Source organism: Berghia stephanieae, chromosome 14 (assembly GCF_034508935.2).
Source record: "Berghia stephanieae isolate SIO BIC M18660-M18661 chromosome 14, UCSD_Bste_1.3, whole genome shotgun sequence".
Classification (NCBI taxonomy): Eukaryota; Metazoa; Mollusca; class Gastropoda; order Nudibranchia; family Aeolidiidae; genus Berghia; species Berghia stephanieae.
Genome location: NC_088373.1, coordinates 11,450,178 through 11,478,051, shown reverse-complemented (window position 1 = coordinate 11,478,051; position 27,874 = coordinate 11,450,178). Strand labels below are relative to the sequence as shown.

At 35.0% G+C, this 27,874-nt stretch overlaps 1 protein-coding gene across 5 annotated transcripts in view; it reads right to left on the bottom strand.

The window, feature by feature from the left end:
• Nucleotides 1-38: 38 nt before the first annotated feature.
• The window catches only part of LOC144959992 (uncharacterized), a 54,874-nt gene continuing 27,038 nt past the window's right edge, over nucleotides 39-27,874 (bottom strand). For 2 of the 5 annotated variants that reach the window (XM_078892911.1, XM_078892912.1), the window contains exons 7-12: nucleotides 20,681-20,833; nucleotides 20,167-20,188; nucleotides 19,386-19,458; nucleotides 4,217-4,533; nucleotides 3,604-3,730; nucleotides 39-2,184 (exon numbers count right to left, since the gene is read on the bottom strand). In XM_078892911.1, coding sequence (XP_078749037.1) covers nucleotides 3,604-3,730; nucleotides 4,217-4,533; nucleotides 19,386-19,458; nucleotides 20,167-20,188; nucleotides 20,681-20,833 — 692 coding nt within the window. In that variant the 3' untranslated portion in view covers nucleotides 39-2,184. Of the gene's footprint in view, nucleotides 2,185-3,603; nucleotides 3,731-4,216; nucleotides 4,534-13,341; nucleotides 17,842-19,385; nucleotides 19,459-20,166; nucleotides 20,189-20,680; nucleotides 20,849-27,874 lie in introns of those variants that run through there. The other 3 variants (XM_078892909.1, XM_078892910.1, XM_078892908.1) reach the window with 2 other exon arrangements.

Here is a 27,874-nt window from a genome sequence, read left to right as displayed (position 1 = left end):
TTTAACACCCTTTTCAGCACAACTAAGCGTTAGTATTATTTATTTTTTATGATGGTAATTCCCTGTCCTGTTGGTATAAAGTTAATAGAAAAAAATCAAAATAGAAAAGATGCATCTAAATCTCATCTCTAGTTTTTATGACTTTGAATGACAGGGATGCCTTTTGCTAAATTTATTTTAAAAGCCTGAAAATTTTTACTCATAAGGAACATACATGAAAATATTTTGTGCAAGGCTTCTCTTCATCAAATGGTATCAACCTTAAGACATAGAGAAGGAAACATATCCATCTTGCTTCTCCATATCTGTAGTCTTTAAACAACCGATGCTTTCCTCATTTTAAAAACTCAACTCACCAATATCAAACAAAGCTAGATGGAAAATTTCAAAAAGCTGGAATGAAGGAATTTCTAAATTGTCCTCTAACGGAAACGTTGAATATCTTTTAGAGACCATTGTAGTCGGGTCATGAGGAGTCCGTAGAGGAAAATAAATCTAACATACGATACACAATGCCCTCATGTAAATATCTTCGGATGTGCACGTTTTGATTGATTGATGCATGGGGGTGAAGTTGGACGAGTGGTTCAGGAGTTACTCCCTCACCACAGAGTCTCAGGTTTAACCCAACTATCAGCATCTGAATTCCTCATTCTTCCTTGCAACAATTTGAATGATATCGGCAATATTTCAAGTCCTAACTCTAAAAAATTAAAGGGAAAAACAGAAAAAATATCACCATATGATTGATGGAATTTCATCATTATAAGGACTTCCATTTACAGCAGCAAGCTGCTTTTAAATAGGATAACTTTGGCTTCACTCTGGGCTACAAGAATACCTATTAGTATCTTTTTAAAACCTTATTTATCTATTCACAGTGAATGAAGCAGTACTTTTTCATCATATATTATACAACGTATTCTTGAACTATAAATAAACAGTCTAGTATGCACAGATAGATTAAAACTACCCAGAAGATTGTACTTGTTTTCACCACTACACAATTTTAAAATAGAAGAATCAGAATCAGGGAGCCTTGAGAGAGTCATGTTTTGGCAAGAAAAACAAAATAAATTATCAAACTTCAATGATGTAATTCTCTAATTAATCGCTTCTCCAATTGTCTTTACAATTAGCTTACTGTAAAAAGGTGTGTTTTTATAGTTAAACAATCCTTACAAATGGTAATTACAATGATATTTATGACACAGTAAGAAATTCTGCAGTAACAAAGTCATTCATGCATTAGCCAGTGATATCTTCTGTAAAAATCAGTACAACTTCGGTAAAAACCAGTTAATTAATAATAATACATATCTTAAAAACAGTTTTTAGATTTACGACTTATCATTTCCAATTTTATAATGTCTGCTATCAATCTTAAAAACTCACATAAAAATTCAATGAAAAAATTCCTTTCTACTGCAGACAACTATGATAAAGAGTTCCTTATGTGATCATATTTGACCTATTGCCTCAAAACGGTTTTATGACGTAAGTGATTTAGATGCTTTCAACAGAATTCATAGTCAGCAATAAGAGGGTTAAGAAAATAAGTCTAAATTCTGAAAGTAACAAATGTTATATATAAGTATAAAAAAGTCGTCCCAACTCCCAACTATCATGTAATCTCTATGGTGTAATGGTGGTACATCTGACCAGTAATCAGAAGGTCTGGAAATCGATCCCCCCAATCAAGACAACTTGATTTTTCTGGAATGATTTTTTCTTGTAATTTTATCTACTTAACTGGCAATGTTTCGTACACACTTTATCAGATTTTTAGTGTAGATTTTTACAAGAACCAAAAACGGAAACTTCCTATTTTCCCATCATTATAACTTTTAAGTTTATTTTTCAGCATCTAGTTTATCTCGACATGATGTCATTTTGTGGTAATGGGTCATTAAAAGGGAAATACCATGCAAGTCATCTTAAAATGGAATTAAAACCTTTAAAAAAAATTACAAAATCAAATTTCAGAACAATCATATCATTAAAGGTGGATAAAATATCAATTTCTTATAAAGTTTATAAAAAGTGTCAATGATCAAAATAAATTTGTATGGATGAAGCGGGTGGTAAATAAAATATTTGACCAGTTGAGTGGCCGAATACGGTCATCATTAGCATGATGCCCAGCTTGAAGGAAATACTTGTCAAGAACCAATCTTGTTGTATCTGTTGATAAAGTCAAGAAATGGCAAGTACTTAACAATGATTCTTTTTCCTTTTTTTTTCTTAGGAATTTTGTTTGTTGTTGTTTTTATTGTTTTTAAGGATTTTACGGCGCTTGCAACACATGTAGGCCATTTCAGCACCAGTAAAAAGGAAGAAAATGGGATAGTAAAAAGTTCTAGAATTATAATTGAAGCACCCAAAAAAAAGGAAGAAAAAGAGGAATTAATTTAAACAGGGGAAGATGTAGCTTCCAAGAGCACAATATCAGTGTATTTAATTTGAGATTTCCTAAATGTCTCATCCAGACACTAGTCCAGGTCCCCACTGAGAGGAACACACTCAAATGCTTATAATTCATTATATATACATGTAAAAGAAAAAATAATGCAATACATAACAGAGAGATGATTTTACAAGAAAAAAAAATCATCAACTCCCAAAGCTATACATTTGACTGCTTCCCTCCCAGCCCGGGTATCCCACCAGGGCCAGCCAGGACAAAACCCAAGTAATCTCATTCCAAGACAAAGACAGAAAGCATGTTGGAAAACAGATATAAGAGGATAGAAGGCACAGAAAGTGCCTCCCTGCTCACTAAAGGAGGTCAGAAACCCCACCCAGGATTTTGTTTTGTGCTGCTGCCCTCTTAAAGTCAGATCAGAACCAGTAAGATGGAAGACATCATGAGATAGGTAAATGAAGTATAGGTAATTCAGTAAATTGTATTCTAATTGACTATTAAATGATAAAGACAACACCTTAAGTAAGATGTTTGGAATGTATAGTCATGAATCTTGCTTTCTATGAACTCTCTCAAGTTCAACATGACTGAAAATCTAACAAATACAACAACTTAAAAGTCTCATCCAGCAACAAGTACAGAATCCCACTATGAGGAGCACACTCAAATGCTTACATTATACATTCAAAACAACAAATATCACATTATATGATTACAGACAAGGGACAAAATATCTCCCAAAAGTATAAATATACATATGACTGTTTCCCTCTCAGCCAAAGACTCTGACAAAGGAAAGGAAAAAACCAAGTAATCTCATTCCAAGACAAAGACAGAAAGCAAGTTGGAAATCAGGCATAGGGGTATAGAAAACACAGTAAGTGACCTCCCTACCCACTATGGGAGGTAAAGAACCGCCATCCAGAAGACTTGTTTTCTTTTGTTTGTGGAGGTTTAATGGCACTTGCAACATACATGGGTCATTCAAGCACCGGAACTGAAGATGGCAGTGCAGGGAATTCATATAGTGAAACATCATTGATGCTTGGCAAGTCTAGTCAAAAATGTAAATTGTCACAATTTGTTAAGGCTTTCTTTTTTTTTTTTTCCCCTGGCCTATTTTCTACAGCATAACTAGACTACCATATTTTTAAAACATTGAGAGTTATTTCCCTTACCTATATGGCAGTTCCGAGACCAACATCTCCCAATCCATGAACCGTAGACCCATCTCCCTCTCCATCTGTGCTACGACTGCTGTTGAGACGATCACTTCGGTTGCTTCTGGCACGACCACGGGTGTATCTGTAGCAAAGGCATAAAACAGAACTTTCTTATTGATTATGACAACACATGACTTGTTCAAATACAATTGAAGTGGTCAGCATGATATATGTGTTTCAACAACTTTTAGGGTTTTTTTCTTTTCAGTTTTAGATACTTACAACACAATTCAGAGCAAACGTTTACCCTGGTTTCAGTAGCGTCAAATGAGGAATATTAATTGCTCGCTTTCCTTTGGACAGTATTTTCACTTGCAAATCAGATTTTATTTTGTTTAAGCTAGAAAGACACAGAAAGCCTCGGTTATGAAATCCAATTGAAATATGTCAAGCCAACATGGAATGTGCCTCAGATAACTTGTGTTATCATCTCTAAATATTCCAGCAATAATCTTTTTTTATTTTCATTTTTTAAGAGCTTTAATATGGGTTAAGCAGCAGGAAAATCAAGTTGAATTTAAGAGTGTTGAATTTATGCAAATTCCACTGTAGATATAATTATATTCACCTTCTTCCTTCTTGTTCAGGCTCCCCATCGTAAGCCGTATTCTGTTGACCGACGTAAGGATCCCTGGATCGAGGCGCGTCGTTGTGAGCAGGATGTTCATAGGGTTGGTTATAGGCAGGGTCATAAGGTTCGTCATGGCTGTTGTAAGTGGGTGGGCCAGAGTTGAATGGTTCGTGGTTGACGTAGCGAGGAGGTCGGTAGTCATCTGCCTCTTGATCGCCGATTCCTCCCCCTCTTCTGCCAGTCCCAGAATCCTTTGAATCATACGAGTTATCCAACCCTTTGTTCGTCATTCCTCCATCTCCGGTGTTGTTGATCTGAAAGTTTTATAAATAAACATTTGTAATAATGATATTTTGTATTTTTTCAGTCTCTGTTTATTTAGGATTCTTATGATGTTTGTGACACCTTTATGTCCCTGTCAGTCAGCCGAAAGAAATATGGCTAGAGCCTGAAAGTTTACAAACATCTGTAATAATGATATTTTGTCTTTTTTCTCTGTTTATTTAGGATTTTTATGATGTTTGTGACACCTTTATGTCACGTCAGTCAGCCGAAAGAAATATGGCTAGAGCCTGAAAGTTTACAAACATCTGTAATAATGATATTTTGTCTTTTTTCTGTCTCTGTTTATTTAGGATTTTTATGATGTTTGTGACACCTTTATGTCACATCAGTCAGCGGAAAGAGATGTGGCGAGAGCCTGTGACAATAAGGATAACAAAAAGATAATATCATGTTAATTTGAAAAACTGTGGACAAATCTTGTTCTTAAAGGCACATAGGGCAGCGTGGCTCAGCAGTACAGTCTTTGCTTCGAACACAAAACGTATGGAGTTTGACTACATGCCTTGTTGTGTGGCCTTGAGCAAGTCACCTCACCTTAGCTCACTTTGAGGTGCTGCACTGCGGCTAATGCCTGGGTTATTCCAGTCTTCCCTTGGAATAGACCCTAAAGACAAATTTCCCCTTGGGGATGAATAAAGGGAATTTTATTTTATTTTATTAATTAAGAATTTCTCTTGAGTTGGGTAATAAAAATTTAACCCAAAAACTGAGAGACTGCCATAAAAAAAATTTGCAGAAACAACTTCTTAAATTGTCGAAAACGTGTGGCTTTGTAGACTTGTTGCATGACACTTGCACTCTGACCTGTACGGCCAAGGTTTGAGTCTGGCTGTAGGTGGTGCAAAGTTGAGTCTTTGTAAAAGGCTCTTTGCTCAGATTCTCTCGTCTCTCATGGGAAAAACAAGGACCAATCTGGTAAGAGCACGGAGCCTGTCAAAAGAAAAAAAAAACAACTGTGCCTTACAGGCAGTACATGCCTCATCTACGTGCTAAGTGTTGCTGCTCTACATGGGACTCGTTGTAAAGCAGATTTAGTAGATATTGTGCTGTCTAAAAGCTCACATATTTTATTTTTAAATTTATTTATTTAGAAAAAAATATTAAGTAGTCTATTTGTGTCAAACCGTTGCCATCGCCCAATAAAAAGTTACGCAAAGAAAACTAATTTTTAAAAGACAACGGAAGGGTAAGTAAAAGTGAAATCAGCTTTTGTATCTAATTGCAGAGCGTGGTTTTGCATTATTTTCAGCTCAAATTGTATGGAATTCTTTACCACCAAAAGTCTGACAATGTGAAAGCCTGCCAGTCTTCAAACAGCATCTTAAAACCAATCTTTTTTATTCTACTTATCTTGATTTCTTTGAAATTAGATCATATCTGTGTGACTGTTGTGGTGATTTTGCAGTCGAATGAGTGAACTTGTGCGACACCACCAAAGCACCTCCAAGCACTATTTGTGGATACCATTCAGCTCAGACAATGTCGAAGACACTCCTGGGTGTCTTAAGTAATAGAAGTTAATAACCTTGGCCATGGAAAAAATAAAAAGGAAATTGCCTGAAGTGGAGCAATGCTTTAACTATACTATAAGGGATTGGGAATGACTATATACATAAGGATGAAAAAAAAATTAAACTAAAACCAAACTAAATAAATTGATTAAAAAATAACAAAAACAGTATGCTAATTACATATGTTTTTTTTATTTCAATAATTCTATTACACATAAAAAACCTGGAATGCTATTGTAATTTTCATAATTTATTTGAGGGAATGTATTGAAGTCAGAGCTATTCAGTAGTATTCAACATTATTGCATAGTACAAGTAACCAATCCAGTCTAAAATGACATGAAACCTTTTGGTGGGTTCAATATTTTGTTTAATTTCAAGGATTCTATTTTGCTTGAGACACTAATTGCGGCCCTATGTTACACAAGGAATCGAGAGGCTTAAGTAAGTCAAGTGAGACACTTACAGGTCATTTCGACACCAGTTAGAAAGAAAGATGATGGGATAGGCAAGATTACAGATGTAAAATTTAGATGCACTTAAAAGGTGCCAGAGTTTTTTTTTTAAGTGAAAAAGGAGACTTATTAAAATATGAAGCTGAAGTAACTAAGATCAATCTATACCTGTGTTAGAACATGACTGTATAGTTCAGAATCTTGAAAGAACAAATACAATGGGACAGAAACTAGATGTGTTCCAGACCAAATGTCTGCAAAGAATCCTAAGAATCTTCTGGCCAAATTAAGATCTCTTATAGAACACTCTAGGATGGGCACAATCACAGACACCATCAGAACCAGAGGTTGGAGGTGGCGATCTCTTATAGAACACTCTAGGATGGGCACAATTACAGACACCATCAGAACCAGAGGTTGGAGGTGGCGATCTCTTATAGAAAACTCTAGGATGGGCACAATTACAGACACCATCAGAACCAGAGGTTGGAGGTGGCGATCTCTTATAGAAAACTCTAGGATGGGCACAATTACAGACACCATCAGAACCAGAGGTTGGAGGTGGCGATCTCTTATAGAAAACTCTAGGATGGGCACAATTACAGACACCATCAGAACCAGAGGTTGGAGGTGGCGATCTCTTATAGAAAACTCTAGGATGGGCACAATTACAGACACCATCAGAACCAGAGGTTGGAGGTGGCGATCTCTTATAGAAAACTCTAGGATGGGCACAATTACAGACACCATCAGAACCAGAGGTTGGAGGTGGCGATCTCTTATAGAAAACTCTAGGATGGGCACAATTACAGACACCATCAGAACCAGAGGTTGGAGGTGGCGATCTCTTATAGAAAACTCTAGGATGGGCACAATTACAGACACCATCAGAACCAGAGGTTGGAGGTGGCGATCTCTTATAGAACACTCTAGGATGGGCACAATTACAGACACCATCAAAACCAGAGGTTGGAGGTGGCGATCTCTTATAGAAAACTCTAGGATGGGCACAATTACAGACACCATCAGAACCAGAGGTTGGAGGTGGCGATCTCTTATAAAACACTCTAGGATGGGCACAATTACAGACACCATCAGAACCAGAGGTTGGAGGTGGCGATCTCTTATAGAAAACTCTAGGATGGGCACAATTACAGACACCATCAGAACCAGAGGTTGGAGGTGGCGATCTCTTATAGAACACTCTAGGATGGGCACAATTACAGACACCATCAGAACCAGAGGTTGGAGGTGGCGATCTCTTATAGAACACTCTAGGAAGGGCACAATTACAGACACCCTTAGAACCAGAGGTTGGAGGTGGCTCGGTCATGTCTGCAGAATGCCAGCGGACTGCAATCCGGAGAACAGCGTTATGCTGGTCTAAACGAGAAAAAAAGGAACAAAGGTAGACCTAAGGAAACCTGGAGAAGAAATGTACAGCCTATAGAATGCAATCCATGCAGAGAAAGATCGAATACAATGACAATCACTTGCTGTTGCATCAAGCACCTGATGGTGCTGAGAGGATTGAGTGAGAGTTCAATCTTGATTCCATCCAGATGCAGGCCTAGTTTTGTTTTTAAGGGTTTTACGGCGCTTGCAGCACATTTAGCTTATATCAGCGCCAGTAAAAAGGAAGAAAATGGATAGTAAAAAGTTCTAGAATTACAATTAAAGCACCCAAGAAAAGGTAAGACAAAGGGGAACTGGGAACAAATAGGGATCAGATGTAGATTCCAAGAGCATACCACCAATGTACTTAGCTTGAGATCACCTAAAAGTCCCATCCGGACACAAGCACAAGATCCAACAAAGAGGAATACACTCAAATGCTTACATTATACATTCAAAATAAATATAATAATACATAACAGAGAGATGATTTACAAGGAAAAAAATATCATCTCCCAAAACAATAACTATGCATTTGACTGTTTCCCTCCCAGCCAGGACTCCGGCCAGGGCCAGGACAAAACCAAGAAATCTCATTCCAAGACAAAGACAGAGAGCATGTTGGAAAACAGATAGAAGGGGATAGAAGACACAGTATGGACCCCCCTGCCCACTATGGGAGGTCAGGATCCCCACCCAGGATGCAGGCCTAGGACCTCTATCAACATGGACACATTTGTGTATGCTTCTACAAAAAAGAATTTTGACTGAATATTAACATGATAAGGAGAAATAATTTTGAAGAAAGAAACAAAATTATATAATATCCGACTAACTATCTCACTTTTAGCTGAAGTCTAGTCAGGGCCCAAATAAAATCAATTCGTCTAATTTCAAAACAAGGACAGCACAAATGATTTTGGAGTATACAAGAGATAGTAAAGGCTGTGGACAGATGTACACTAGACCAGGCAAGAAGAGCTCTCTTGACATAATGTCTTTGTTGATTAAAATTCAAGCTTGCATTCAACAGTTACAGTAAAAAAAAAACAAGATAAACACCCAATGCCCAAAATTCCAAATTCATGAGTTTCATTTTTCAAATTCCTGGTTTCCTGCTGGATTCACTATCAAAACCTGTTTTAAAATTGTTTAACGATCAACTCTTCACCCACTCAACAATTGAAATGTACTACTGACTGGATTAATCAATTTTGAACAATTTTACAAGTTCTAAGATTATTTTAAAATAAAAACAAATTCAAATAAAACATGATATGAATAAAGGGATAACAACATGCTTTGCTAATTAAAAATTTGACGAAAGAAGTTGACAGCCTGTTGCCAACATGTATTGTTGATGGCAACTTCGACCAAAATACATATAAGAATTTGTAAAAACTTCTATCTTATAAGACAGATCAATTGATTTTCCATCTCAATTATCATTTGATAGGTGTTTGTTTTTTTCTACTCTATCGATGTACTTAAAACTGACATAAAATAGAGCGGTTTCCCTTTTTTGATAACAAAAAGCACAGGACTATTTGTCCATAAAGATTGGTTTATTAAAGAGGATGAACTTCACTTCCCAAATAAAATATATTGGAAGCAAACGTGAGCTGAGATAATCAGACAGGCACTTTACCATGACAGCAACATTATTTTGATTCATCAAAATTCGCCTGAAAATAAATTAGCTGTTTCAACCATTTGCAACACAAATTGCAATGAGACTTGGTAACAGAAACAAGTCCCCTTATAAATTTTTTTTGTTTTTGAAAAATCAAAATTCTAAAAATATGCATTAACCCAAATTGAACGAATTCCACCCTAAAAACGATTAATAGATTTACGTGGTTCTAAACATTCAAAAGACTTTCCTTTAAAACTTCAGAATCGTATCTACGGCCAAGATTGGCCTCCAATATTTCACTTTCATGGATACAATTAATTGTACGGCATATTGACTACGATACCCTTTTGCATAAGGATTTACTTCAAATATTCATTTGTATATTTCAATTTCATTCCCATTTTAATATCGAGAGCATCCGAATGTCCGACTCTTAACAGTGTAAATGTGAGATATACGATTTTGAGAGGAAAAAAAACAAAAACAAACACAAACAAAAAACAATACAGCTTCCGCAAAATAATTTAACGAGTGTTCAAATCGCATGACTATTCACGCCAAATAATAGTATTGTGGGTAGTCTCTGTTGATCAAAAGGGTAGGGAAAGTGCTGGGCTTTTATATAAGCTTAAAAAAAAATAATAATTTTACCATCATTAGAGTCGGAATCCTCTGTATGCTTTATACCATTTCTTATCCACAACAATAAATTGATAATAAATCGATGCTACAAACAACAATCAACAATAATGAATAATGTCACAACCTCTGGAGTAGATCAAAGTGTACATAAACACTATAAATAGTTTTAAAATATTCATATTTTTATATGTATGAGGTAAAAAGTGGTTTGTACAAGGTATCTCATTTCCTTTCCCATATCCTCTCTCTCTCTCTCTCTCTCTCTCTCTCTCTCTCTCTCTCTCTCTCTCTCTCTCTTTCTCTCTCTCTCTCTCTCTTTCCTTCCATCTGTATAAATATATTCCAAGGGTTTTGAAAAATGTTTTGTGGCTAAAAATGGGCACAGGAAAACTTGTCACAACTTGCAAACCAACATTTTTCAGAAATCCAAATGTTATCAACGGACTCAAAAATTACGGCCTTTTGACTTTTTTAATGGAAAATGTATTTATCTGTAAATTTCAGAAATTATCGATGTGACTGATTTTCCTAAGCAGCTGCAGATATGTTTGGTTTTTTTTTTCAAATAATTACAAAAACATGAATGGAATGTAGACAAAGATTGAGAATAAAAATAAAAAAGTACATCGTCATAAAGTAAAGATCTATCTTTCCTCGAAGAGTAAAAGGGGGTAGGAATGTGATCGAACGTGTAACAAGAAGAGAAAGATGTTTGTTTTTATGTTTTTAAGGGTTTTACAGCACTTACGACACACCTCGGTCATATCAGCACCAGTAAAAAGGAATAAAATGGGATAATATAAAAGTTCTAGAATTACAATTAAAGCACCCAAGGAAAGGTAAAACAAAGGTGAATGGTACAAATAGGGAATAGGTGTAGATTCCAAAAGCATACTATCATTGTGCAAAGTTTGAGATCACCTAAAAGTTTCATCCAGACACAAGCACATGATCCCACTTAAAGGAATACACTCAAATGTTTCCATTATACATTCAAAACAACAAATAGAATCATACATAACAGAGAGATGATTTACAAGGAAAAAAATCATCTTCCAATACAATAACTTTACATTTGACTGTTTCCCTCCCAGCCAAGGACTCCAGCCTGGGCCTGGTCAAAACCATGTGTAATCTCATTCCAAGACAAAGACAGAAGCAGGCAAATTGGAAAACAGTTTAAAGGGATTGAAGAGACAGGAAGTGCCTCCCTGCCCACTATGGGAGCAAGGAGAGGAAGAAGAAATTGAGCAAAGCAACATGAAAGAAAAAGACCTTTTTCAAATAAAGGAAAAAAGTGAACAGAAATACTGAGAAATATGAGCATACATCAACTTGTATATATATATATACTTATAAAATTATAGATGATAATGGACAACAAAAAAACCCCGAACACAAACCCTAAGATTTAAACCATGTTTTAAGTTAAAAATTAAATAATACAATTGGTTTATGTTTTCAATAGTTTTACACATATAGTTCATATCAGCACCAATAAAAAGACACAAAATGGGATAGTCAAAAAAAAAGTAAGTCTAGATTTATCAAAAACACACAAGAATAAGTAATACAAAGGAGAATGATTCAAATAGGGGTTCCAAGAGCGCACCATCAGTGTACTTTGTGTGCAATCACCTAAAAATCTCATCCAGACACAATAACAGGATCCCATCAAGAGGAATACACTCAAGACAAAACAAAATATTATAGTACGTAACAGAGAGGTGATTTACAAGGAGAAAAAGTATCACCTCCCAAAATTAGCACTGTACATTTGATGTTTCCCCTCTCAGTTAAAGACCGGCAAGGGCCAGGACAAAACTAAGTAATCCAATTCCAAGACAAAGACAGAAAGCAACTCAGAAAACAGATATAGGGGGATAGAAGACACAACAAGTGACTTCCTGCCCATCGTGGCAGATCCAAAAAACCCCACCCAGAAAAAATACAATAGGTTTATATACAATCAATAAGCTATATACAAGGAGCTAATATTTACAGGTCTGACGATTTGATAAAACAATTTTTGACTCAATATAACGTTATCATAAAAGACAATATTTTGTATTAGTTTGAGAGTATATGCAATACAACAAGGAGACCATAAAAATTTGGGCTAATAGACTTGTGTACACAATGACTCTTTGAAATTGAATATCTGACAATACAATTAAATAAAATTACGTTTACAATGCATGATTAAATCATTTTACAATTTGGAATATTTATAACTGAACACAATGTCCATAAAATGGGGGTAAATTCCGTCTTTTCCTAAAATAACAGGAAATTTCAGGACACAATAATTTACACGATCTGCTGTTTTTAAGTTTAAAAAAAAAAAAAAAAAGAATTTTCTTGTGGTTATCAAAACATGTTTAACATTTAGAAAACAAAAAACAAACAAAAGAAAATCTCATTCTTAATTCATTTTTGACTTATATGCACAGCACAATGGATTGTCATCACAACAGTCAATTGCAAGAAAAATACAAACATGCTTCCTACAAAACGTATATGATATGTGCATTCATTAAACAAACATTCCTTTAATATACAATGAAACATATAGATAGTTCGAAGATGACGACGCCTATGAGGCAATATTAATTTTTTCTTGGACAAAGACAAAGCTGTTAACGGCCAAGTATTCATTTTCCAGTTTCAGTTTGAGTACTGTGCGAGAATGTGAGTAAAGAGCTTTTTACTGATGATTCAATTATGCTCCCCTCAGAATGGGACTCAAACCCTTGACCTTCCGATCCGAAGGCGAGTGTCATTCCACTAGACCACATGGCCGCATAGAAAGAATAAAAAATAACAAAAGATAGGAGAAACGTTTTTTTTTTCTTTAGGGCTAAAACGTCTCATCTTATTGGTTGTTAATAACAAGCATTACTTTTTTCCCCCTCAATTTGGTCAAAGGTTTGTAAACTTTTACTTTTCAAATTGATAAATCAAATCGAGGACCCTCCCCCTTCCCCCTCCCCCACTTTTCAAATAGACTTAAACCAGAAACTTCTTAAACTTTGTTGGTTTTTTTTTTTTTTTATCGTGCTTCCAACGCTTTAAGGTCAGAAAGGAGAGGAGCAGACATTTCCCTATTCTGAGGGTTTTATATCCACCAATTGTGTGTTTTGTTTTGTTTGTTTTTAAGGGTTTTACGGCGCTTGCAACACATTCAGGTTAGTTTGTTTGTTTGTTTGTTGTTGCTTTAGGTCTCTTCCAACACAATTGAGGTTATATGAGAGACCGCTGAAACAAAAAAACAAGCAATCTAACAAAAATAGTACAAATGTAAATCAAAATCATAACCTAAAGATATCATAAGCTAAATTATAAATAACCAAGAACAAACAGGCAGAAGATTTACAGAAAAAAAAATATCCCCTGTCAAAAATACAATCACAAACCAAAGAAGCAGGATAGGCTAGTAAAGAGAAGAAGAAACGACATCACTATCAGATCGTACACCCATGCGAACATCATAGGTATATGATTCAAGGGTGATGCTCCCATCCAACCACCCGCATTTAGGTTAGTTATATCAGCGCCAGTAAAAAGGAAGAAAATGGGATAGTAAAAAGTTATAGAATTACACATAAAGCACCCAAGAAAAAGTAAGACATAGGGGAACTGGGAACAAACAGGGATCAGATGTAGATTCCAAGAGCACACTATCAAAGTACTTAAGTTTGAGACCACCTATAAGTCTCATCCGGACACAAGCACAAAATCCAACAAAGAGGAATACACTCAAATGCTTACATTATAAATTCAAAATACGAGTAACAAATATAATAATACATAACAGAGAGATGATTTACAAGGGAAAAAATATAATCTCCCAAAACAATAACTACGCATTTGACAGTTTCCCTCCCAGCCAGGACTCCGGCCAGGGCCAGGACAAAACCAAGTAATCTCATTCCAAGACAAAGACAGAGAGCATGTTGGAAAACAGATATAAGGGGATAGAAGACACAGTATGTACCTCCCTGCCCACTATGGGAGGTCAGGAACCCCACCCAGCCAATTGTGTGTAAATCTGTCATTATATACATCATAGTTAAAGCAATAATTACTAAAATGATATTGCATGGAATATAAACTATAAAAGTACAAAAAAATCCAATCAAAATGACAATTAAGTAAAGCTGTGTTAGTGAAGTAAATCGCAATAATTTCAGTGAAATCAAAACGAGGTAAAAACAATATGGCAGGCAGTAAGGCTATTGCATTAAAAATTAAAATCACAAAATCTCCATTATACTTCTTTAACCCTCTCCTTACCAACTACAGGAAAATCGTCGCATTCGTTACGATTCAATCAACATTTTACTTTTTCATATTTGTCTTGTACATTCCAACACGTGAAGACAATTTTTTGTTATAGTTATACAAGAACTTAATGATGTTATGGAAAGCTTGTTTTGTTGTACAAAATTATGTATAGTATGTCCTTACTGCCTCTGAACTTGAGTGTAAAGAAATCTATTTTTGTGTTAGGTCAGTATGACATTTCAGTGAAAATCCTAAAAGTGGTCGATAAGGAGAGAGTTAAAAGTGAGATTTCGGTTACGCACCTCATCCCCCCCCCCCCCCCCCCCTCCCAACCCATTTCAGGTTATTAAAAAAAAAAAGCACCTTCACTCTAAAAAGTCATAGACAGAGCCAGTATAAATCAAAATTCTCTCAAAGGTCACAAGAAAAATCCAATTGACCTATTTAAAAATATGAGCTCACGTCATACCAATCCTAATTTCAGTGGCTCAGTTTAAAAAATGTTTAAAGATAAAATACAACACACCAAGATTTTATACAGTGTAGTATCCACTAAATGTGCTCAAATCACTTTGCAAAGGATCCCAAACCAGAAGCAATTCTTAACATACAGCATGAGACATGCCGCGTGTGAGGCGCTAATCCCCCCCCCCCCCCACACACACACACACACAGATAACATTGCTACCACCAAGGTACTAGTTTTACACATGAGTACGGTGAGAGAATGTGAGTAAAGAGTCTTTTCCAAGGACTCAACTATGCGCCGAGTAGGCTCGAACCCAGGACCTTCCAATCAGAAAGCGAGTGTCATACCACAAGACCACATAGCCGCACAGATATAGTTATAGATAAGAATGACACTGATTTGCTTTCCAGTTGCAAACATTTTCTAAACCGTCAGCTATCATTAACACACAGGTGGTCGTGTGGGGGAAAAAAATCAATGCAAAATTAACATATTGGAACCAACAAATGAAGATTTGTGGTACGCATATCTGACGCATGTTTGTGATAATATGCTCGAGCACCAAACTTGCAACTATCATAAATATGACTGAAAAAAAATATTAAGAAAACAGCACCACACATGTAACTATATAATGAAAACAAAATCTCAGATATTTAGATGCATTTGTCAATTTGTTAGTTTCATTGTCAACCGAAGAACGTTCAAGACGGTGAATGCAATGTTTTCCCTTTTTCAAAAACAGTTTTTACAATGTCAACTAAGTTAACAATAAACAATATTTAAAAAGTAGTCTCTCAGAGCCATTCGGCCCATGGAGCCGGAGTTTCTCCAGGTTTCTAAAAGGTGAAACAGACAATAGCTATTGCTTGCTGCCTTTGGATAGAAGTCTTAATTTTATCGCAATTACTTTTAACCAGATCAAACAGACCCAGCTACTCATTCACTGCTGATCAGTTTGTTTGTTTTTAAAAGTTTTGCATTGCTTGCAACACATTTAGGTCATATCAGCGCCAGTAAAAAGGGAAAAAATGGGGTAGTAAAAAAAGTTCTAAAATTACAATTAGTTCAAATAGGGAACAGATGTAGATTCCAAGAGCATACTATCAGTGTACTTAGTTTGAGATCACCTAAAGGTCTCATCTTGACACTAGCACAGGTCCCCACTGAGATGAACGCACTCAAATGATTACAAATAATATATATGTAAAACAATAATAATACAATGCATAACAGAGATATGACTTACAAGTAAAAAAAAAAAAAATCTCCCAAAACTCTTCTTAACTATACATTTGACTGTTTCCCTCCAAGCTGGGGTATCTGGATAGGGCCAAGATAAAACCAAGTAATATCATTCTAAGAGCAAGACAGAAAGCAAGTTGGAAAACATTTTTTATAGGAGGAATAGAAGGAACCCCGCCAAGTTACCCATTCACTGCTGATTGGACAATGGGGTCAGAAAAAAAAATCTCAAACCTCAACTTCACCATGGACTGATCTCAGTCCCTTTGCGCGTGAGGCAACTAAGCTATCAGGAACCCCCCACCAATAATATAGGCAAAAAAAAAAACATGCATGGCATTGTAAAATAACATATCAGACAGTCTCAGAAATACAATTTGATTGGTGCGCACATGTATTTGGAATTTATATTATTAGTACACTTTATCCCAGAACTCAATGCTATACAACTCTTTTCTAATCAGATGCGTTTCCACTTATACCAAAATTGATGAATTACGGTATAATACACATATTAATTGATTGATCGTTTTCTTGATATTTCCTAAATAAGCAAAGATAATGTCTAGCACCACTCAAGTAGGAAATAAAGATTTGATTGATATCATAAAACGGTAACTCAAAAAGACCCCTTCATCTCACTCCCAATCAACAAAGCTTTTTTTAAATCTTTCATCTCTGGTAATAATTCTCTGGGGTAATCTTTTTAAAAATAAATCAGCCAGCACAGAACTCCCAGAATAGAAATCCCTTCAAATACCCGTTCTCTTAAAACCACGACTAATTAATTTAATAGTTCTTATAGAAATGTGGTAGGAGGGTGTGCGTAGAGAATATAATCAAACTTCTTTTAGAGAAGAAAAAAAAAAGTTTAAGCCTCTTTTAAAGTCAAACAATACATTATTTTATAATATCCATAGTCAAACCGAGTCATTCAACTAAAGTTTGAAGATGAAGATGACAAATTTCATTCCCCCCCCCCCCCCCCCCCAAAACCAGTTACTGATCAACCAGATCTTTAAATCATTTTTCTCTCACACTCTAATCGAAGCATACTGAACAGGAATATTCTCCTCCTCATCCTCCTGCCCTCTGCTCTTTCGATTCCGTCTGTTCCGATTATACCTCCCTCGATTTTGGTCATCGTCAGCATCATTGTAGCCACCGTCCCCTCTTGGCAATTTCTTTGACAGATCCAAATCAGCGTAGTGCAACTCTTTCTCTTTTGGAGGTTCTTCGAAATCTCTTGAAGATGATGAAGGCAACTTTGTACGTCTTTTTGGTTTGGGCCTCGAACGTCCCGTATCGGACTCATCCTCACTGCGTGAGAAATCGTTACTTGCTGCGTAAGGATTTGTTCCACTGTCGTAACTCCTGTTACGCGGATTATTCTCTGGATAATCTTCGCTGTTGTCGTAGTTGTAATAATCTCCACTACCTCGCTGACTACGACGTCGACTGCGAGGTCGATTGCTGCTGTACTTTTGTTTTTGAGGGTAGTCGCTGTTGTCTTTATCCTCCTCTTCATTGTCATGGTAATACGCCTTAGGGGGCAACTCATCATCATCATCGTAGTCGTAGGAAGCATTTCTGTCCTTGCTGTTCCATTTTTCATTTTCTTTGTGGTTTTCCCTGGCCTGCAGAGCAGAGGCAAGAAATGTGACTGTTTAGTCTGTCTCTTTCTCTCTCTCTTTATTTTTTTATTTTTTCTTTCTTCTTTTTTAAAAAATTATTTTTGGAACTACTGGCTAAAGTCTCTTTTCAACCAATTATTTTTTAGTTAATCAAGTTGATTGGTTCAACGAATGACAAATTAAGTGTGAAAAACAATTCTTTTTCCAAATTAAACGCCGTTAATAAATCATTCAGGTTATTGAAAAAAAATTCTTTGATCAAAATTGTTTCTCTTTGCATGCTTTACTGAACAATCTTTTTTTTCACTTTTCACAAAAACTATAATAAATTAGCCCTTTTCTTGCCAATGCTCTGTAAGCCTTTTAGAAAGGTAGACAAGTAAATGGTAAGGAAGAGGCTTAAGCCAGCAACGTTTTAAATTACATCAAATCAATATAAAATTAAATTATATGCATCAATTAAAAAAAACAAACAACAAACAACCAAAAAACTAAAAAAAACAACTCAATATTAAGAAAAATTCGTTCAAGTCTATTGCCAGATTTCTGATTTTTGTAAGTATCCAGTACTGACTGTTAAAACTAATAATAAACAGAAACCATGTCCAAGGTAAACAGGCTAATACCGATAGGTAGACAAGACAGGGTGTGTCTAAATGTAAACCTTGGATTATGACATAACCAAGCTAGGGTCCATCAAGTGATAGGTAGACAGGGGTGTGTCTAAATGTAAACCTTGGATTATGACATAACCAAGCTAGGGTCCATCAAGTGATAGGTAGACAGGGGTGTGTCTAAATGTAAACATTGGATTATGACATAACCAAGCTAGGGTCCATCAAGTGATAGGTAGACAGGGGTGTGTCTAAATGTAAACCTTGGATTATGACATAACAAGGCTGGGGTCCACCAAGCGCAGGGCAACTAACTGTCCACTGAACGTCATGCGGCCATTAACATGTCACTTTGATACATGACCAAAGCAAAACACAACCCAAGAACTGTCCAGCTCTTCAAAATATGGCATTCCTTAGACATTGTATGCTTAAAAATACGACTAAGAGGAAAGCAAAAAGAATTCCAGAAGCTGATTTCACTTTTTGCTCAATTTAAATTTTTCTTTCTTTTATTTTTCCTTACATTTTTATATTGCGTATCGTATAGATCAAATTACAATTTCATAGTTAATGGCAGGGTTGATGGAAATCAAGAAAAAGTTAGAGAAAGGACAAAAAGTAGTCCTTCAAAAAAGTAGTCCGTCAGAGCCAGAGTTTATCCCAGTTTCTGTAGCGTGAAACGGACAATAGCAATTGCTTGCTACTCTTTGGATAGAACGCTAGTCTATTGCAAAGTACTTTCCACCAGATATAACAGACCCAGCTACCCAATCACTGCTGGGCGGACAGAAAAATAAATATCGACTGCACCCGGGATTGATCTCCGTCCCTTTGCTTGTGAAGCAAGTGCTCTACCAGCTGAGCTATCAGGATCCCCACCCTCCAAAGGACAAAAGAGCCAATAAAAAAAGAACAAATAACATTACTCACGTCATTCTTGGGAGGTTTGTGTGGCTTGGAATAGAATACTGGGGGTGGAGCGTGATCGCTGTTGACATTGTGTCTGGGAGAAATGAATAAATCATCGCAGGCATAAGTAGATATAAAAATAAATTTTAAAACTATCTTCAAAATAATGGAAAATAAATAAATTTGAATCTTTTTTTCTTCTTTTTCTTCTCTTTTTTTTAAAAAAATCATGATGACCGTGATTTAATTTTTTAATGTAAATAAATAAATTATTAAGATTGACAAATATTTCAAAACCCAATAGCCAAATAATTAAGTATATAAAGAGAAGCAAAAGAAAACAAAGTGCTCGTTGTTATGAAATACCTGGGAGATCCAGTAACAGATGTCTATCAAAATAAATACTATTGAGCTCAAACTTACAAACAAGCAAACTCCTCTCTTCCCCCCCCCCCCCCCTCTCTCCTCTCTCTCTCTCTCTCCCACACACACACACACACAGAAAGACGTAATTGAATTTATCTAAATAAATAATTAAAATAATATATTTATAGAGAGAGAAAAAAATAATACAAATTGAGATATCTTAGTGTCACAGCGAATTGAATGAGGCCATCTGTCGAATAATATGACCATATCATCTGACCATCACATGACAATGTAAAATCCATTTTTTACCTTTATCTCAAATCTAACTAATGTGACATCCGATCAGTTTGGCCGAATCAACACACGTATAACAAACATATTTTTCTTTTTTTTTTTTTTCTTCAAAATACAAAGTACAAGGATTGATACTTACCCTGCATCAGGATCATCTTTATCTGCATGAGATAAAACAGAAACAAAGACATTAATTAATAAATCTTTTAACCATTTCAGCCACAATTGACAAAGAGACAGACTGAAGTTATTGCATTTCCAGGCTTGCTGGTGACAATGGGAAAAAAACAAAACCCAAGCAAATAAATACAAAATCTAAAAACAACAAACAACAAAAAAATCAAAACAACAGCAGCAGTTGAAAACTGGATTGCTTAAATAATAATAGAATAATAGAACATGTGTGCCAAGGAGACCTTTCCTTACATTGAATTAAAAGGAAGCAGTGCCTTTGTGAAGGAAGAGGAGGAGGAGGAGAAGAAGAAGAAGAGGAAGAAGAAGAAGTCGAAGAAGAAGAAGAAGAAGAAGAAGAAGAAGAAGAAGAAGAAGAAGAAGAAGAAGAAGAAGAAGAAGAAGAAGAAGAAGAAGAAGAAGAAGAAGAAGAAGAAGAAGAAAAAGAAGAAGAAGGAGAAGAAGTTCACATCCAGACTTACATTTGTCTTGGCTTGGAGTCCGCTTGCGCCACCAACAAACATAGATGAGGACAGCAGCTGCAATGATGGCGAGGAGCAGTAGTGATACAGTCAGGCCAATGACCAGGTCATCGCTGGAGGCACTTGATGATTTGGATCCCCCAGGGTTTCCACCTCCAGGCGGGGTTACTAGAAAACAAAAACAAAAACAAAACACAAATATAAGAAAAAGATAAAAATAGTGTGAACATATTCACAGTTTTGTCATGCCTAATGCACTTCACAACTCTTAATTCCTTTCCAAGGCAGGCCATGTGGGACCAAAAATCCCATTTAGCAAGATGCTCTTCATCGTAAAGCACTCTTACAATATACATTACTGCCAATGACCAAATAATCGAAGGCAACAGGAATAAATGGAGTAAAAGTGCCTCAGCCTAGGACACAACTCTATATGGCGAGAAGAGTCTTGCAATCTTTGTCACTCGTCAAATCACCAACTTTGCTTAACAAAACGTAACTTGTTTCAAGATGAGACATTGAACTGCTCACAAGTGCCCCCCCCCCCCCCCCCCCAAATCCCCTCCTTTGTATATGCAATATTATTCATTGCCTACATAACTCCACCACAGACAACAGTATAACATCATTAACATCATTTTTAAAAAATCTTTCCAAAAGAAAAGAATTCAAGAAGAAAAGTTTCCAATCTACAATGTGAGAGATTTCCTAACAAAGTGTATTTTATGATACAAGAGATTTCCTACTAATGGTATTCAATCGCCATTAAAAAATATTTAAGAAATGGTGGAGTCTAGTCGACTTTGGAGACAAAGCCACTGGAGCATTGTATATTCTGTGTGTTCAAATTTCATCTCTTCACTAAAAGAGATTAATGTGCTATAATCAATCAATGTTCTCATGACACACTTCAGCCACATAAGGTAATCAAAGTGACCCAACAACAGACATAATATAATAATAATATGATAAAAACGAATACATGTTCAAAGTTGACAAAATTCACACTTTTGGCACTAATCCAATAAACATCAAACAATCATTTTAACAAAGTTCATCTTTGTGTTGTGCTGTTATAAAAAAAAAAGTCTGGAATAATCTAACCATTCATCTTCCAATGCCACCCAGGGACGAAAATGGAAGGAAAAAGCAAAAAAGCAATAAATTATTTATATGGGTGTACAGCAGTGCTAATTATGCTCATCAGGTATACTAAGTGAACTGTAAAAGTCAAGCTTATGTCAGGAATTATAGGTGAGTGAAGTATGTAGTTTTAAAACAAAAATATCATTAAATCGTCATGGCAACGGATCACTCAGTTGATAAACATGCAGAACTAATTGGAAGACATAATGTTCAATGCACTATCAAGAAATGATCCATTGGTGGTTGGTGTGCACAGGATTTGTCGATTTTTTTTCTTTTGTTTTGCAAAACTAATGACAAATAGGTCCAATTCTGATTGATTTGAAAAAAAAAAGGAGGGAGGGAGTAAGACAATCAACATCACTTAAGCCATCCTTCCTTGTGTGCATCTGCTGACCCCTAACAATAAGAAAACATTTATAGTCAAGTTTTTGTATATATAAAAATGTAATGGGAATAATTCCGACCTTGAGTCAATTTATTCCCAAGGTCGAGTCCAAAAAAACTTCCAACTTAAAACAAATCAAGCCTTCAATCCTGAATTAATTTGTTTATGAAAATGCAAAGACATTTCAAAACAATATAAAAATGTTTAATGCGAACTGAGAAAATAGATTGAAATTGAGATTCCATCGTGAAAACCAAAGAAGAGGAAAACTTCACTATCGGCGTTCACAACCATTTTCTTGTCAACCAGAATGAAAACTCTCTTGAGGTTGATTTTCCGTTGTATAATGCTTTAAAGGCAGATTGTCTAAATCTATTCATATTCAACGAATAATCGACTCGCTCATTTCATTCATTCAGAAACTATTACTTTCATAGAAACCAATAAAATCTTTTTAAAAAACCTCAGCCATACAGAAACGTATAACCTTAGACACCATTAAGATATTAGTTGTACACAATTATGGAATAACAACATTGTAAAAGCAGTTTTAAAATATCCTGAAGACAAATAAAGACAAACTAAAAGTGAAAATAGTATGAGTTATTTCATCCTCATTAAAAAAAACAACAACAAAAATGCCGTTTTCATTCTCACTTTAAAATAACCATAAAAAATGTTTATTTGAATTACTAAGAGAAGGAAAATAAATTAAAACGAAACAAGACCAAGAACAAAAAAAAAAAATAATAATTGAAAACCGAGACCTACATCGTCTAATAAAAATTGTAGAGCCTGTCAGTGTTACAAAGTTCTATCTCATCTTTTCTATTGCAATTTTTAGCAAAATCGTTTATAGGATAAACTTAATTAATTTACCATAGATAATTACATCTCGTTTCCTTAAGTAACATTTCATAAATGAAGTAATTTATAAAGAGATGCCGTGAGCTTTTTACAATCTGGACTACACAAGCGTATTTGTCTATCTGTTATCAAATAAATATAAATAATGTTTTAAAATCTAAAAGTGATCTGTTGTCATATTATGTTGAATGTATATTTTCCTTGAGAACAAATTATAATATGATAAAGCGCTAAGAGCTCAGTAATAATAATAATAATAATAATAATAATAATAATAATAATAATAATAATAACAACAACAATAATAATAATTATGATGATCATAATAATATTTTTATCTTATATTTGATTAAAATGTTAATTGTACCTGAACCAAGCCGATGTAATCAAGTTGATTAATGAACTAAGCAAAATTAAGTATAGAGTCAGGAACAATGTTGGCCATAACAAGACTTCTAGTTCCAAATTCATGCAAACTGTAAATGTTTTGTAAATGATCATAGTTGTTCTCCTACAAAGCAGAGTTATCAGAAGCTTGCAATGAAAAAGTAATCAAATAAAACAAATTACCCCCATCAGTGATAATAATTAATAGAGGAGAGGAGAGGAGAGGAGAGGAGAGGAGAGGAGAGAGGAAATAATGGGAATATGAACGAATTAGGATGCTCAGCATAGAAGCAACTTCTGATTGTATGATGTACAAAATGTCGAAATAGTAGTGGTGAATATGAAAAAAAAAGAAGCCTAGAAGCAAAGCATGCCTGCCCCAAATTCTAAATTTAGGAATAGAAACGGAGGTGCTTATTAACACAACTTTGTTCAATTAAGAGCTTCGTTACTTTTATTGCAATCTATAAATGTCACAATTGATGACAAATTTTAATGGACTGAACACACCAATAATAGTAAGCTTGAAAAGAATTTCTTACGAAACTTTGCTAAACTAAATATTGATCAAACACTTTGCACTTTATTATACCGATCGATCATGGAAAATATTTTAATTTTTTGTATCACTGGGTGGAGAGGAAATTGATTGAGCACAGTTTACAAGAGCTAGTAAATTCACATCATAAATCATGTCTTTTGTAGAAAATTTAAAAAAAAATATTTTAGAAGACAACATTCTGAAAGAAATGGTCACTTGTTGTCTGTACGGATTAAGAGTGAAAGGCACCAGCAATCTTTTCTACCTCCCAGTCTCAGACTTCAAAATTCTGAAAGAGTTAAATAAGAATTTTAGAAATTTATTTATTTATTTGTCTATTTATCTTATATGTAACACCGTGTAATCTTTCATTCATTTTACACAGGTGGATTTATCACTATACATATCCTCACAAAAATGTATATAATCAAAATTAACCCAGATTTCAAAGACTACACAAATTTAGTTTTACTACCGCTCATTTTCTTTTCTCTTCTAATTGATGATGTGTGATAAGGTTGCAAGTATTTATTAAAACATTTTATGGACCAAACATCTGCACAAAGAATTTCCGAAAGTAATTATTATAATATTTGATTAATTCATGATCCATAGTATTTCCTTTTTAAATTTCAATATCAAACTCCAACAAGACAATCACAAAAGTGAAACATGTCTTCTCTGGATTTTAAATTTCTGAGACATTTTAAGAAGCAGAAACGGAGGTGCTCATTCACAAAAAGAAAAAAAAAAAAAAAAGAAAAATTGTTAAGCCTGTCAGTTTTTCATTTTCTTTTTTCTTAAATATTGAACTTTAACCAAAGAATCATAACAATCTAATTGAATCTAATTTTTTATGAACTGTTTAGCCTGCCATTCAAATTGAGAGTTGCATGCATATCGCTGGCGAATGAGAAAGTTTAGAGCATGCTTGACAAAGGGAAGGTAGGAATAAATGCAGGGAGGGGGCCAGGGTGGTATGAAGGCATGGAGAGAGAGAGAGAGAGAGAGAGAGAGAGAGAGAGAGAGAGAGAGAGAGAGAGAGAGAGAGAGAGGGAGAGGGAGAGAGAGAAATTGAATTGAAATTGTTTGATTTTAAAGTATTGAGCTGCTCATGACACTATTGGTCATTTCAGCAGTTGTGAAAGGAGCATGACAGAAGGCAATCTACTGCACTTATCAAGCCTCCAACAAAATTGTCTTGTTTGAGCATGCATCCGGAGCTCCAGGTGAGAACAATATAGTACAGTTAACCGATTATTTGGTTACTCTACCATTTTGTTTGTTTGTTTGTTTGTTTTTTAGGGTTTTACGGCGCTTGCAACACATTAAGGTCATATCAGCGCCAGTAAAAAGGAAGAAATGGGATAGTAAAAAGTTATAGTATTCAATTAAAGCACCCAAGAAAAGGTAAGACAAAGGGGAATTTGTTCAAATAGGAAACAGATGTAGATTCCAAGAGCACACCATCAAAGTACTTAGTTTGAGATCACCTAAAAGTCTCATCCAGACACAAGCACAGGTCCCCACTAATAGGAACACACTCAAATGTTAACAAATCAAATATAACATGTAAATAAAACATAATACAGTACATAACAGAGAGATAATTTACAAGGAAAAAAATATCATCTCCCAAAGCAATAACTATACATTCGACTGTTTCCCTCTCAGCCAAGGACTCCGACCAAGGTTAGGACAAAACCAAGCAATCTCACTCCAAGACAAAGACAGAAAGCATGTTGGAAAACAGATATAAGGGGATAGAAGACACAGTATGTACCTCCCTGCCCACTATGGGAGGTCAGGATCCCCACCCAGCTCTACCATTTTGGTCAAAAAGGACTGGGTCAGATAACAAACAGTAGACAAAAGTGACAAGATAATAGCCAAGCACATAGACGCAGAGCTGCTCGCTTGATACGTCAGTTGAGGGGGATCTTTAGCTAACAACGTGGGAAATGGCATCTTTTTACTGACCTGAAGCATTGTTGCTAGATGTAGTCTTTATGATGTTATCTAATGATTCGTGTTCTTTGTAGTTGCGGTATCAAAAGGAAGAGAGAGAGAGAGAGAGAGAGAGAGACAGAGAGAGAGAGAGAGAGAGAGAGAGAGAGAGAGAGAGAGAGAGAGAGAGAGAGAGAGAGAATATTAGTTCCAGATCATCCGCCATAATGTTACTTTAGAAAATATTTTCAAGCAAACAAACAAAACGAAACCAAAAAAAAAGTTATAAAATAAAACCCCTTTCCTCTTCTTGACAACCGTTTTTAAAAAAAAAAGTAAAAAGGAAATTTCAAACATTTTCAATTTGACATATCAAACCCTATCATAGGTTAACTAAGAAGAAATTGTTTTAAATTCTTCCTCCTTTTTGAAACATGATAACTAGCTGGGTCAAACTCTGTAGAGTATTTCAATTCATGACCAAATTGCCATATATTTTGCTAAATAAAAATCTTTTTGTCTTCAAAATCATCACACCAATAATAAAAAAAAAAAAAATACAAAAAAAAGATCAATCAATCTGAAGCTGATGTAAGCTGAAAAAAAAACAAAACCAAGACAAAACTGGGCGGCATGGCACTATCACCCCACAATTTTTAAAAATCAAACAAACATTATACAAACTTTTATATTCAACACAGTGGAACAAAAATATTGAATGTTATAATCGAATGACCCCTGTTGGCCATGATTTATATATATCTTTTTAAAAACTCATCCGTTTATAATGATGAATCTAATACCAAAGGGTAATAAAAGGTGGAGAGAGAGAGAGAAGAATAGCCGATAAATACAATGGGGGAATTTAGATATCGTTACTTACCAATTTGGGGGAACAGAAGAGGTGAACGGTCAGATTATTTTGGTATTTTGGACCAGACAATGGAAACAAAACCAAAATATAATTGAGTACACGGAAATGTTTACAAAAAAAAACCCCCAAAAAACAACCCAACAATACAAACCAAATCTACATTTAATCGTATTCAACAGAGAATAAATTATGAATGGAACAAAAATAATAATAAATCAATAAATAAAGTAAATCACGTTATAACTACAGGGGCCCATTTATATGAGGGCTCTTAATTAAAGTGGCTCCATTTTTTTTAAAATTAACAATAAAAAATAAATAAAACTCATGCATAAATAACCAAAAAAAAAATAATTAAAAAGTTCAAAATAAATCAAAATTTAAAACAACAAATCAAAATATTTTGTAAAATGGAAATAAAATGGAAACGACACAAAATTGCTTCTTGAAGAAAAGAGTGTGCGCATCAGGGCAATTTCATCCCTTTTCAATTGATAGTTCGAGCATTACTAAGCATTAATCAATCAGAATATTTCCTGCCAATGAGTCTGTTCTGTTCCCTTGACTATTCATTTCCAGTCAACGAAAAGCCCTAGCAAGTATTCCTTAATTCCATAGCTAGCTTTTAGCAAAAAACAAACAGGAGTTTGTAAGTATTAATATCACAATATTTTACCACACTATTGAAGCAATTGCATCACAACACCCGACGTTGCGATGCTATGCATTATTTAAAACTGTCTATGTTCTAATTGTAAGTGATGCTCAGAATCTGTGGGCTGTTTGCCTTGGGTGATAAGTATGTACTTAAGGTAGCAGGTCAAAAATAAAATAACAAAATTGTGTATTCGTCCAGTTTTAAAGAAATATACAATAACTGACGTAATTTTAAAAGTGTATGCAATTCATGTTGATTGAATAACCCAAGACATCATATACAATAATAGTTTTTTTAAAAAGGCATCCATGTCAATAGCTTGCCAGGCATAACAACAAGAGGTCACATGACCATTAAGTGGAAGCATCAATTGTGATGTGAAACAA